Source organism: Diadema setosum, chromosome 11, assembly GCF_964275005.1.
Source record: "Diadema setosum chromosome 11, eeDiaSeto1, whole genome shotgun sequence".
Classification (NCBI taxonomy): Eukaryota; Metazoa; Echinodermata; class Echinoidea; order Diadematoida; family Diadematidae; genus Diadema; species Diadema setosum.
This window is the reverse complement of record NC_092695.1, coordinates 32,556,972-32,570,484: the sequence shown is the minus strand read 5'-3', so window position 1 is coordinate 32,570,484 and position 13,513 is coordinate 32,556,972. Positions and strand designations below refer to the sequence as shown.

The following is a 13,513-nucleotide window of genomic DNA, read 5'->3' as shown; positions in this document are numbered from 1 at the left end:
CAGACGGGTCAACAAACTTTTACTGCCTAATGTTAAGTTTTTACGGCGCATTTTGATGTAAATGGCTCGTAACTTTTGATCCCTATGTCCGTTTGTGACCAAAATTGGCTGGTAAATGTCCCTTGGGGATTTGAAGGTCACCACAAGGTCAAAAGTCATAGGTGGGGTCAATGAACTTCTCTGATTTAGAAAAAACATTCATTTCTCTACGCGAATGGCCGAGACACATTTTGCCACTTGCCTTGTTTTGATACAATTTTGGAGTGGATTTCTTTTTTAAAGCTACATCCCGTGATGTAATGGAAAGCTGTGGCAATGGTACGTGATGCTATGTTTATGTCTGTAGAAAAAAAAAATTATACAGTGCCAAAATGTCTCAGACATTTTCTCCTTTAGTATGTCTAGATGTAGTGCAAAAGAAAAGAAAATGTTTTAGCCTTTGTGGTTAATAGAATAGAGTTACAATGTATGTGTCAAGCTTTTTTCATTATAGCTCACCATCTCAGTAAAAATAAAGTTCTTAGAGTGATGTGTAAGTTTTCATGTGACTATAAGTTGAACCTTGTAAAAAAAAAATCAAAGAATGTGGAAGTTGTGATTGATAGTGTAAATGATGAGATAAATAACTGTTGAATATAGTAATAGATAAATAACTGGAGATTATAATGCCAAGTTTTGATGAAGTGGCACCTAATGATCTAAATAAGGGGAATTATATTCAAAGTTTTACTGTGGAGTGAGAGTTTCCAGGAGCTTTTCTGGGTTGAAATATTGCACACACACACACACACACACACAAAGATTACTCTGCTGTGACTTGTAGGTGTAATGTATGCCAAGTTCTTCATAGAGTATTAAAGGACAAGTTCACCTTCATTAACACAAGGATTGAGAGAATGTAGCAATATTAGAAGAACACATCATTGAAAGTTTGAGGAAAATCGGACAATCCGTTCAAAAGTTATGAATTTTTAAAGTTTTTGCGCAGTCACCGCTGGATGAGAAGACTACTGCAGTGTATGATGTCACATGCATACAACAATACAAGGAAAATATAAAGAGAATTTCACAAAATTTCATTTTTTGAAAAAAGTACACATTCCCTTGACTCATTACTGACATCTGTTATGGGTAATATTTTTCCCATTGCCTTTAGAAAGAGGCAAGTCAAGTGCTCTTTTATTATGCGAAAAAAATGAATATATGTTGAATTTTCTTTACATTTTCTTTATACTGTTGGACTCATATGACATCATGAGCCTTAGTAGTCTCCTCATCCAGCGGTTCCAACACAAAAATTTTTAAAATTCATAACTTTTGCATCGATTGTCCAATTTTCCTCAAACTTTCACTGATGTGTTGTACTAATATTGCTACATTCTCTCAATCCTTATGTTTATGAAGGTGAACTTGTCCTTTAAACTAGAATGGTAATGTGAGTACTTATTAACCCATTTAGGACAGCCTGATTTTGCTACAACACACATTTCCCATAGACATCTGCCCGAGCATACTCTGGACTTGTCTCCAGCGGGTTAAATGTAGGCCTTGATTTGGGTTGTCAACAGATTTCTGTTTCCTACATTGATATCAGTCTGGAAGGAGTATTTTAAAAACTTCTGTTTAGGAATAGAAGTTTTTTTTTTTTGGTTTGTTTTTTTAACCATCTCTTGGTGCATTTCTCCCTCTTATATCCACTATCATGAATTCCTTCCTCTTCCAATGCTTTGAAACTATTGTCATTTATTTGTCCTTGTCATTTACTGTTGTTACATATGTGGAAGTCACATTTTTTCTTTTCATTGTTAATGTATGAGTTGTGCTTTTGCATGCTCAATATTCCATTCTAAAAAAGTCTGTAGTCAAGTTGATTTGATAGTTGGTCTATTGTTTTTTTCTTCTGCATATGGAAGTTGTCATTTTGAATGCAATGTGCCTTGTGTCACTCTTAAACTTAGTGATGTTTTGTGCTCATCTCACAAGTTGTTTTTATCTTTCTGTATCACTTAAATAGCTGATCCTGACATTTCCCTATTTTTATTTCCAGATCAAGTGCATGGGATGTGCTGTGATTTGTTATTTGTGAAAAAGTTGTGCTGCATTTGTTTTGTACCATACCCGCATATTTATTTCATTGTAATTTATGAGCAGAGTGATTTCCCATTGAATAATCCCACCTCAAGCTTTCATTTTTTTTTTTTGCCATTCAAAAAAAAGAAAAGAAAAAAAGAAAGTGATTGCAGTGGTCCCATGGAAGCTACATGAGACTCAACTGCAAATACAGGTTTACCACATGAAACGCTGGGCTGTATGCGTGCCCGGTATCACATTATTTGCACATGTAACAGTGCAAAGTTTGCCTGTGCAAGCAATGAATCACTGGATATCAAAGAGCCTGGCAATCTCACCACTGAACCAGGTTATACTGGTACTCTGCTTCTTTCTCCTTTTTTTTTTCTTTTTTAACAGAAGCTCACCCTCAGTCATTTTCGTGGACACGTGGACACACGTTTCTCATTTTTATTTGAACTTGAAATGCGTGTGGTGGCACCACCAGAGCTTAAAGGTACATGGTCCCGGTGGTTTAGTCAAATGCGTATGCGGGCGCACGGCGCAAGTTTCCCATAGAGACCTGTGCTATCGATTCCTCTTTAGCGCTTACACTTTGGCCCACTTTCCCGAGACCGAAGAAGTCCGATCACAGTTCGGCTCATGATTTGGCTGAGAGGGATGACAGCTTTAGCAAACTTCTTTTGTGAAGTCATAATAAGAAGCATGTATGTACGCACCCTGGCATTACTACAGACTGCGTGATGCGCAGAGAAGACAACGAAGGCAATGTTACTTACAGTCCGTAGCAACACCTACGCACTCTACTCTTGGTGACAGCTCAACTTTGGTAATCTTCGTATCAATGCTAACGGTGATCGGCAGTATCATCAACAGCGCCCTCTACACTACCGGGACTACGCACCTTTAATATGCGATGTCTTCTTTCTGAAAGAAAAAAAAAGAAAAAAAGAAGACCACAGAAAATGTGTGTGTTTGTGCATGTGTGCTGGCAAGATCTTAGCCTGTCACTATACACTCTTCACATTCCACTGGACTGTGATTTACTAACATTTCTGCTGAATATACAGCATCTCATTCACCAGGTACATTCACACTTGCCAGCCAGCATCTGCCCTGGAGTTGGCTAACCTGATATTTCTGTTTGAATCATTTGAATTTGCATTGTTCTTTCCCACTTCTGTCGCAGAGATGTGATGAAATACTGTATACGTCATATATTTAGCGAATCTATTTTTTTTTTGCGAATCGGGACTTCCCAGCAAATTTCATGAGTGATTAAATTTGCGATAGTGGAGTACAGTATTTTTGATAGAGAAATGTACATGCATGCGTGCGCATCACATTCATGTTGGGATCAAGTTGATATTTTCGTGTGTTTTTAAATTCTTGAGTAGCACCAGAATCACAAAATTTGTGAAAAGTAAAACCTCACAGAATATATGGCGTATACAGTCATTTGTCTCATAAATCATGCTCCATGGCCTTCATGTACTAATTGCATCATATTCCCTCTGTTTTTCAATAAAAAGGAAATTTTAGAACACAAGCATTTAGAGTTCAAAGCACTCTTTATTAACTACAGACACCCCCCTCCCCCCCAAAAAAAGAGTGATAGGTGAAGAAAAGGAAGTCAAGGTATAACACACTCCATTGCATTCTGCAACAGAGATTAATGTTATACACAAAAAATCTTTTCTTCAGACAATACCTGCCCATTGTTTTTTCACTTCATATTTCCATTGAATTTTCATTTGGTATATATTTTGTGCATGAATTAGAGTCCTTACGGTGTAACTGAGGACAAAATGTGGCAAATACCATCGTTCCACAAATAATTCTTTTCAGAAATACATTGTATATATGCCATGTCTAATGCGTGACTATTACCCAAGTAGCAAAACTGATACCAAGAAGCATTTAAATGTAGCAGCATTTGCTTTACATTAAACCTGTTTGATAATTCATAGTAGACTAAATGGGCATTTTAACTTTCTGTGATGCTAGGACTTTCTGAGACATTTTTCTCAGCCATGCAAATCTGAGATCCATATCTATGTCATCTTCACTTACATTCGAGTATAACAAATTCTCCTGGTGTAGATGATGAGGATGATGGCAAAGATGAGGATGAAGATGATTCAAGGGGAATTCCCTACGCTGCTGGCAGGGGAATCCCCATCTCTTCATCACCGGGCAAGTTTCACCTGAGGCCGGATTCAGACAGCTCTGTTGGTTCACCCATGAAGAGAATACCATCGTGGTATGAGTATAAAGAGGTAAATGATTGTGAAAAAAAAAAACAACAAAAAACTAGCACCCAACAGTCTCATGATTGATAAATAGTGCATGAAAAGTTAGTTAGAGGAGGCTTCTTGTTAAGTGCTCGTGATAGTGATGTGGCTCAGTCAGGAGTCAGTCTGCCATGCAATCAAATACGTAGCTCTGGTTCGGTGTCTGCGGTGTCCAGCTGAGCATCCTTGTGTGTACTTTCTCTTTGACAACGTTGGTGCAAAATCAGTGTGAAAAGTAGCCAAGAACTTCAGAGCATTTGATATCCTGTCTGACAGCTGTGTGATTCTGCAATAGATTGAATGAATTTATACAAGGCAGGAGATTCCAACATTGGGGAGCTTTAGATTTTCGTGACGGGGACGTTCAGAGGAAAAAAAAAAAAACATGTTCTGAGCATACGCCGAAATGCGCATCAAGTCGATCAAATTTATAGCTCGTGTCGTCTGAGCTTTTCACTACGCTTTCTGGGCTATTTTTACGTCCGCTCAATTAACGACGTAGAGAGCTACTTCATGCACCGATCATATGGGGGTGCCATTTTATTTTTTATAGGTTGCGTCCTAGCTAGTGTGCGCAGTCTAAAGGTAATCTAAAGCTACTTTTCAGCACGACGCAGGGAGAGAGGAGAACGTCCAACGCACTCTTCGTCTCAAACGTCTGCCCCCCAAATCAAAAGCTCCCTATTATCTCTTTGGTTCATACATAATACAGCTGGAGGAGATTTACCGTGGCCACGGGGCAGCTGATCTGGTGCTGCAACTTCAGGACTCGGACGCACTGGACGAACAGGCAGACATCGTCCACTACCTCTTTGAGACAAAGTGAGTTCGGCCAGGGCACTTGGGGACAGTGAGTCTGGTGAAAACAAGACAAAACCATATAAGAGTTATACAAATATCTGTGCAACACTGCTGTGCCTTGCACGATAGGCGTGGAAGTGAACACGTTGTCTTGGCTCTGCTCTCCAGATATTTTGAATAAGAGATTGAACGGAAGTGTACATTCAGGGAAGAATAGATACAGCAGCCTGCTCTTACAATATTGTAGATGAATATCTGCTTACCCATAATATTGTAAAAGAGTTTTCCACCAGCATATCGTCCCTTATCTCGTAGTGGTTGTGAATTCTGTAACCTGATTGGTCAATCTACCATGCAATATATCTCGTATAACATGAATGAGGTCATTGCCCCCCATTGTATTTCATACTTCGCATTGACCATGTTGTTTATTTGTGTGCATCACACCTGCACTCTTAAACTGTTACAATTTACTACTAGCTAGCATCACTGCGTACTGCAGCAGTTTAGTTTCAACTTTAATAAAGACAAGAAGGCACAAGTGGTGGTAGACCAATGTTTCTGAAATATGAATTGGAGATTTTCATAGAAAATATCTCAATGAGATTGCACCATAAGATGCCACCTACTTGTTCGTAAAAAGGGAAAAGGTTCATCCTCGTGACATTCGGCACCAGACCATAGATATTTCCCGTATCATACAAACAAGCAGGGGGTAACCAACAATATCTAGAAAATCATGAGTATTCAGGAGAGCAAAAAGAATTTGTTTTAAAAAAATATATATATTTTTATGCTGTGTGTCTATGATAGAAAAATAGCCCTCATAAATCATCATATTCTTCATAATTTGTCTAGGGGTATGGACTGGGACACGAGGATGAACGGCAAGCCAGGTGTGACCGTCAAAACACTCATGGAAGAACTCTACTACAAGGTAAGCTGGAATTAGTGTGTATCAGGGCAATTACCCCCCCCCCCCCTAATATATGAATATTGCTTCGTGATAAGGTTAATGTAAAAATCAGGGTTAGGGTTTAGGGTTCAGTTTAGGGTTAGAGTTTGGGTTAGGGTTAGGATTAGGTCCAGGATTAGGGTTGGGGTCAGGGGAAGGGTCCGGGGTAATTGTCCAGGGGGTAATTGTCCTAGACCCGTCTAGTGAATGACAAGTCCCAATCTTCAAGCAGTGCCGTGCCAATGCAGCATACAGTATCACTACAGTGTAACCTTGTAGAGAGGTCTGATATAGTAAGAAGACCCTCTTGCAACAAGATGCTTTTGCAGGTTCCAACTCTCTATATGTTTCTGTGTTTTGTTTTAATCCTGATACAGTGAGAAACTTAATATAACATGGTACATATAATTGTCATGATTTGTGGGTCCGTGTTATAATGGGGTTCCCCTGTGCAAGCAAGCAGAACAAAAACAAAAAGAGCAGCAATAAATCAAAATGCAACCGTAGTGAATACTGAGTATACTTCACTCCATCAATTCCTCTTGGCAGAGCGCCCACCACAAGACTTGGTCCCTGGTGCGACACACGGCAGGCATCTTGCGGAAGAGGGTGGAGCACCTGGCCAAGGCCGTCACGGACCTCCTGGTGCGGCAGAAACAGGTGTCCGTCGGCCTTCCTCCGGAGCCACGGGAGGTCATCATCACCGCGCCCCTCCCGCCGGAGGAGCTGGAGGCGGTCATCTACAAGGCCTGCGGGGAGGATCGCAGCTCGGCCGTCCTGACTCAAGTAAGGGAGATCGTCCAGCATCTCTGATGTGCTATAAAGACTCAGTAGCATTGGGATACCATGGAGTGGGAAGGTTGGCCCAGCTGGCCTGATTTTGAGAATCCCCACAGCCAAGCCCGTACAGCTTTATCCCTGATCTCTATTTATTAAAGTACATTCACCAGTGGCAGATCCAGAGGGAGGTGCACCGGGCATGCACCCCCTTTTTAATTTTGTTAGAACAGAAGAAATAAAAAGAAAAAATGGGAGGGTGCATGAGCCCCCTTTATAATTTTGTAAAGGCGCCTCCCCGTTATGGAATTCCAGGATCTGCCCCTGAACACAGCCAAGGAATCTCCTCTGGAGTCAGCTGTTTCTGATGAGCGTATGCTTCGAAGCACACATTTGCTGGAGGACGCTATTCATAGTTTTCAAATGTACCCTGGTGGGCAGCAAATAAAGATTGATTCATTCAGTCTAACCAAGAATCCCCATGCTACGGTAACTGGGCCTTTAATGATACCCCCCAGTTTTATAGAATCACCGGCATTGTTCCACTTGAAATATGAAGGCCTCTGCTCATTTGCAAATTCAGCTTGTGTTGACAAAACCATGTTGTTAGAATTCATTTGGCATTACAATAACTTTTAACAAATGTCATATTTGATTTTCTCTATGAACTGACAATTTATAAACATACAATCAATTTCTTGTTACCAACCAGTCTATATCAAGAGCAGGTACATCAGTATAGACCTGATTGTATTGCATATTGAAATTCATCGATATCATCAAATCCTACTGATGATAGCAGAAAAGCACAACATCGTCAGTTACTTTGAGAGCTGATGTATCAAAAGGAATGCAATTATTTTTAATGATAATGGGAGATGTTGCTTATTATTCATTTTCCAGAAATGTAAGAGGAATTCTGTAATTCTAACCTAATTCTCCCCTCTCTTGACTTACTTGCTTCCCTCAAATTAGCCCGACATGTATGCATTTGTCTCTTCATGTTGAAACAAGCGAGCATGCAGCAATATCACTCCGTCATATGCCATCAGTTGACAGCTTATGACACACAGTCTGAATCGAGTGAAAAATGCAAGAGATATTTGTTTAATCACACTCTGTGTTAGCTTATGCATTGTTAAACACCCATGCATTTCAGAAAGCAAATGCCCTCCCAACCTTTATTGGTGTGTTTAGATACTGACAATGGAGTTCTAACAGTATGTGCATTGCATATTTTCCTTTTTCTGATATGTTTAACCCTAGGAACTTCTCATCTACTTGTCGATGTTCATCTGCACTGAGCCAAACCTCTTCACTGAGATGCTGAGACTGAGGGTGGGGCTGATCATCCAGGTCATGACCTCGGAACTCGCGAGAGCCATAGAGTGTGAGGGTAAGTCTCATTTTTGTGTTGACTGTTTATTTGTGTGTGCACAGCAATTTGATATTCTGTTCATATGTTTGTTTTGTTCTCTGTATGATAAAGGGTTTATGTGTCTGTGTGTTTCTGAATTTCTGTCCAGTTCTGTTTATTTTTCCATCTTCGTGATTCTTATCAATTGTGGGTTATGAAAGGCAGGTGCAACAATGCTCTATGGCCTCTCTACTTTTGATAGCTTAACTCAACTGAAGACATTACAGACAAAACATACAATGCAGATGTACTTGTGTTAATCATTTCAAGTTGCCTTTCTTTTTTGGTTAAAGAAATTACATACAAAAAAAAGTCATGTAGACGTACAAAGTGTTCAGTCATTTCACACTTTCAGGTATTCTGAATCAAAATTGTGACATTTTATTTACTTCCTGAATACATCCTTCTAGTGGATGATGCATACGAGCAGCTGGTGACACTGAGTCCGTTTGAGATCAAAGATCTTCTCCATCACATTCTCAGCAGCAGGGAGTTCATGGTCAATGCAGGCAAGTCAACCGCCCCCCCCCCCCTTCCAACTCTGACTCTCGTTCAGGTGTATGTCATGCTAGCTGTGGTCACACTACACAAAACTATGCATAGCATGCTCCCTGATAACTCCCATAAGTTTGAGCATGCAGTCACACCACAAACAAAACCGCACATAGTTTTAGTGATACAAAACTGCCAGTTGTTAAAGGCTTCTAACACGCATGCTATTCATGGGCAAAAACCGCATGCCCTCCTTGAATATTACGAAAATGAAAATGCGCATCAGCATCCAGTCTGATGCACTATTGCGTTAACAACATGAATGTATCTATTATCATGTCACAGACGTTCTCAAAGGTTCAGCGGTCATACTGCACAAAACTATATATAGTTTCGTGAGAAACTTCCCGAGTGCATGCAGAAAGTTTCGCTGGAAACTTCTTAAAAAGCATGTGGTTACGTTGCCCAAACTACGCAAAGCAAAATAACCTGGCAATGAAACTACGCATATTTGTATGTTGCTTCCTGATACTCCCAGGAGTTTGAGCATGCGGTCGCACTGAACAAAACTATGCGTAGATTTATTGATACAACACTACCAGTAGTTAAGGCTTCTTTCCGGCGTGCTATTCATTGGCAAAAACCGCACGCCCTCCTTGCATATCAAAAAATGAAAATGCATTAACAGCTTACAATAGAATGCACATGTGCATGAACAAAACAAATGGTTCTGTTATCATGTCACAGAAGTCTTAAGAGTTTCCGCGGTCACACTGCACAAAACTGTGTAGTTAAATTGTGAGAAGTGAGAAGCTTCCCAAGTGCATGCAGGAAGTTTCGCTGGTAACTTCTTGAGAAGTTTGCGGTCACGCTGCTCAAACTGCGCAAAGCAAAATGCCTGGTAGTGAAACTGCACATAGTTTTGTGTAGTGTGACTGCGCCTGATGTGTCTTCAACCAATCTTTTGATCTTGAGAGGATACTTGAAACTCTGTGCTTTTAGAGGGAAGTGGAGATGTAGAACACATCGATATACGATGTATGTACTTGACTTCAGAAAGTATATGTGACCCTGCACCGCAAAACCAACAAAAAGTCACCAGAAATGGATTTTTAGTCAGGGACAGATTCTGAAAGAGCAGACTGTAAGCTTTAGAATGATATATAACTCAATTAAAATGGACTCCCCTAACCTAAATCTAAATACTGGAAAGAAAGCACACACTCTAGAAAAGTGGGAACTGAGAAGAGAGGCTCTGAAGTACAGGGTCTATTCAAGCGCTTAATCCTTACCAAGCCATGCTAGCTGTGCGGTGAAAGGGACAAAACACAGGATGTAAATCTGCGGAGCAATAACAATGAAGAGATTATCAGATTAAGCTGAAATATAGTATGTTCTATCAGCACGTTATGTTCATGATTAATGCCAACTTTCAAAGCAGTAGCTTTATCCTTTCACAAGTTGTTACACTTGAAAGTAAAGAGTGTGCAAAGGATTTTAAGAAGTGAAAAGGGGCCTCTAAGACATACCTGATCATTCTACTCTCTCTCAAAAAAAGGGTTGTAGAAAATCTGCTGAAAACACACTTTCCCATTAATGTTATGATCCCAAACTAAAGAATAGTGTAGAAGAAGGATAGCTCTTTCAGAAAATATGAAAAACTCAAGATTGACTCTGTTGACCCATTTGACCTTTTTGAGTCCTCACGTAAAATCAATGGGTGTGACTTTTTGTTTGTTTTGTGATGCACGGTCACATATATGAATATCCTAGTAAAAAATAGAGACAAGTGAAGTTAAATTGTCCCACTGAGAAAAATTAATCTTGCAAAAACTGACATTCTATTTATTATTTTGATTATAAATTTAATGCACTTTCACATTCCTTGACTAAATCAACCATAGACTTCTATCAAAGAACGTGTGTTGGTATATTCAAAACGTTAAGTGTTTTCGAAGATGGGCCTAGGGTGGAGTGCTTCACTTGTTTGTGTGAAAGTCCATACTGAGTGAAAAGTGCTGAACAAGCACATTTCACACATAGATGTTTCCTTTCTATCATGGATATAAAAAATTACTAAAAGGGAAAACCCCTAGTCATAATACATCTTCACTTCATGGTTTGCTGTTTAGGACAAATAATGGGTGTTACTGAATTGTAGCTTGTGACATTTTCTCTACTGCCTGTCATTACTGATATCTTACGTCAATATACCCTTCTGTAGAGTGTGCATGGTGAGGTATTTTAGTATATTTGTTGCTGATAGCTATATATACTGTGGCATGGTGCCTGGTTTCATTAAAATCATGTTTGGAAGCAGAAAGTGGTCTTCAATCATGCAAAGTCTCTCCCACCTGTCTCTGTGTGCAGTGAGCCATGGTTCTGGTGCAATGGAACGGCAGCTGTCCATTGTCAGTGCGCCTTCGAGCAAAGTCCACGGGTTATCCTTCTTGAAGAAGCAGCTATCAGCAGTAAGTTTGTGGGCATCTTTGTTTTGCAGTGCTGCATCTTCTTGCATTCCATATCTCTTCGCCATGGAACTAGAAATCAGATGTGTGGCGATGGATATTTCTGCGTTTTGGTAGTAGTTGGTTGAATCAACTCCAACTTCTTGTGATTGTTGTATGGTTTTGTCACTTTTTCACAGACTTATTAAGAGTGACTTTCCCCTCATATATTAGGAAGCCACACCCAGGGCCTCATCATGCTTGGTGTGGCTGTGGAAGAAATAATTTGCCATTAGAATATGAGGCCCCTCTTTCCATTCCCTGGCATACCCATTAAAGTGGATATTTTTGCTGTGTTAAAAATATTTGTGCATTTCACGCAACCAGAAACCAGGACGAATGTTTTTGCTTGCTATGTGTTCCAATAGTTTATGTCTAATATTCTGCGGAATTCAAAAACATGAGAAACTCATCTTACCTGTACTCTTGCGAAAATATCCACTTTTACAGTACCCAACAAATCATTCAGTTTAAAAGGCATCCAATTTACACTGTACAAAATGATTCGTAAGTCATTCACTGTTGGCTGTTGTCCTGTTCTAAGAGTCGACAATCACTCCAGTCATCCCTCTCAATCTGTGTACACCCCGTAGGGATCTTCTGAGAAGCAGTTCAGTCAGCTGTCCTCTTTCACCCGTGAAGACTTAATGGACGAGGAGCTGACGGAGCGGCAGGGCCAGTGGCTGCGGAGACGGAGACTGGACGGCGCCCTCAACAGGGCACCGCCCGACTTCTACTACAAAGTCTGGAACATTCTGGAAAAGGTACTAAGGAATTTAGCACCGTCAGAATATCCATGAATGTGTTACATTTCTGCTGGACTGCTTAGTTGACATGTGTAATGATCATGGCTGCCATGTTCAAGGTTGCTGTCTTTTTTATTGTCCAAATATCTGGACCTGCCTCTTGTGAGCAGAAATAATGCTACATCCTTTGTAGTTGTTTCTTTCTCTTTTTTTTTATTGATTTGATTTGATAGCATACCTGCTCTAGGATTCTACTTTGCATACGATCACTTATTAATAGAAGTACAATCAGAATTATGTCTGTGACATACACCTTGTGAATTGAGGGTTTCTGCCAACACTCATGTACAATGTATAGGGTGCACCCCAACTTTGGACATAGAGTGGGGGAGAAAAAAAACCCTACAGACACATGTTTTGAAAACGAAAGGGGAAGACATTACAAAGGTTTTGTCGCATGGCAATGTTGTGCATCCAGTTCATTGAAATGTGCTCATTCACGCACATTGTATTTATACCAGACAGGTACTTCAGGTAGGTGTGTGTGGCTGAGTGATGGTACATGTACATGTACCGTACACTACATACAGTGTACCATAAAGGGGTAGCGTCATCTCACATCAATCACAGAGCCCACACATGCTGTAAGCATACTGGCAGAGAGTTGAGTTTTGGCAGTGATCTGCTCAGAATTCAGTATTGGAATTTTGCTTGTGATTTCTTTTTACTGAATTACAAACTGAAGACCCTTTTGTTTTCTTTTTCTTTTCTTTTTATTACGGTAGATTAGTGGCACAAATGAGTCTGTAGTCACAAGTTGTAGCAATCAGCTGTCTTTGATCATGTGTCTCCCTCTAGTGTCAAGGCCTCCAGATAGTCAACCACTTCTTGCCCCAGCACATGACAAGAGAGATGACGGCCCATGAGTTCAAGTTTGCCATCAGGGTGGAGGAGGTCCTCAACAGGTTGGTTGGAACAAGTGTCACATATTTCTAAAAGAAAAGTGTCAATCTGTAAAACCTTGTGCCATTTCCACAATAGTCATGAATATCATCATCACATTTTATTTCAAAAACAGGAATCATATCAGAAATGTTGATGTCTAGATTGGTGATTTAGAGTGCATTGTGGAGACTGCGTTGAACGTGATAACTACATTAACAAATTTCAAACTACATTTGTCATACTGTATGTCTAAAATAATGGAATCATAAAAACACACAAGAGGCTCATTGGAAATAATCCTTCAATCATTATTGCATTTTAACAAGGGTAGTTATCAAACAAATTCACGTGAATCTCTAGTAATGATGGATGGTCATGAGAAAAGAAGAGATTGGAGAGGAAACATTGCTTACCCATACACAGAAATTTTGGTACATTTCATGAAAAATGAAAGTGTCTGACTGCGTTCATTGATATGAGAAAGGTATTCAGAAGAATAGAGTCATTTT

The 13,513-nt window shown here is 39.9% G+C and overlaps 1 protein-coding gene across 1 annotated transcript in view; it reads left to right on the top strand.

Moving 5' to 3' along the window:
• The window catches only part of LOC140234791 (probable phosphorylase b kinase regulatory subunit alpha), a 62,446-nt gene that overhangs the window by 25,195 nt on the left and 23,738 nt on the right, over positions 1–13,513 (top strand). The window contains exons 16-24 of the mRNA XM_072314827.1: positions 4,174–4,349; positions 5,077–5,186; positions 6,024–6,102; positions 6,670–6,906; positions 8,164–8,293; positions 8,725–8,823; positions 11,177–11,277; positions 11,907–12,077; positions 12,918–13,024. Coding sequence (XP_072170928.1) covers positions 4,174–4,349; positions 5,077–5,186; positions 6,024–6,102; positions 6,670–6,906; positions 8,164–8,293; positions 8,725–8,823; positions 11,177–11,277; positions 11,907–12,077; positions 12,918–13,024 — 1,210 coding nt within the window. The remainder of the gene's footprint in view (positions 1–4,173; positions 4,350–5,076; positions 5,187–6,023; positions 6,103–6,669; positions 6,907–8,163; positions 8,294–8,724; positions 8,824–11,176; positions 11,278–11,906; positions 12,078–12,917; positions 13,025–13,513) is intronic.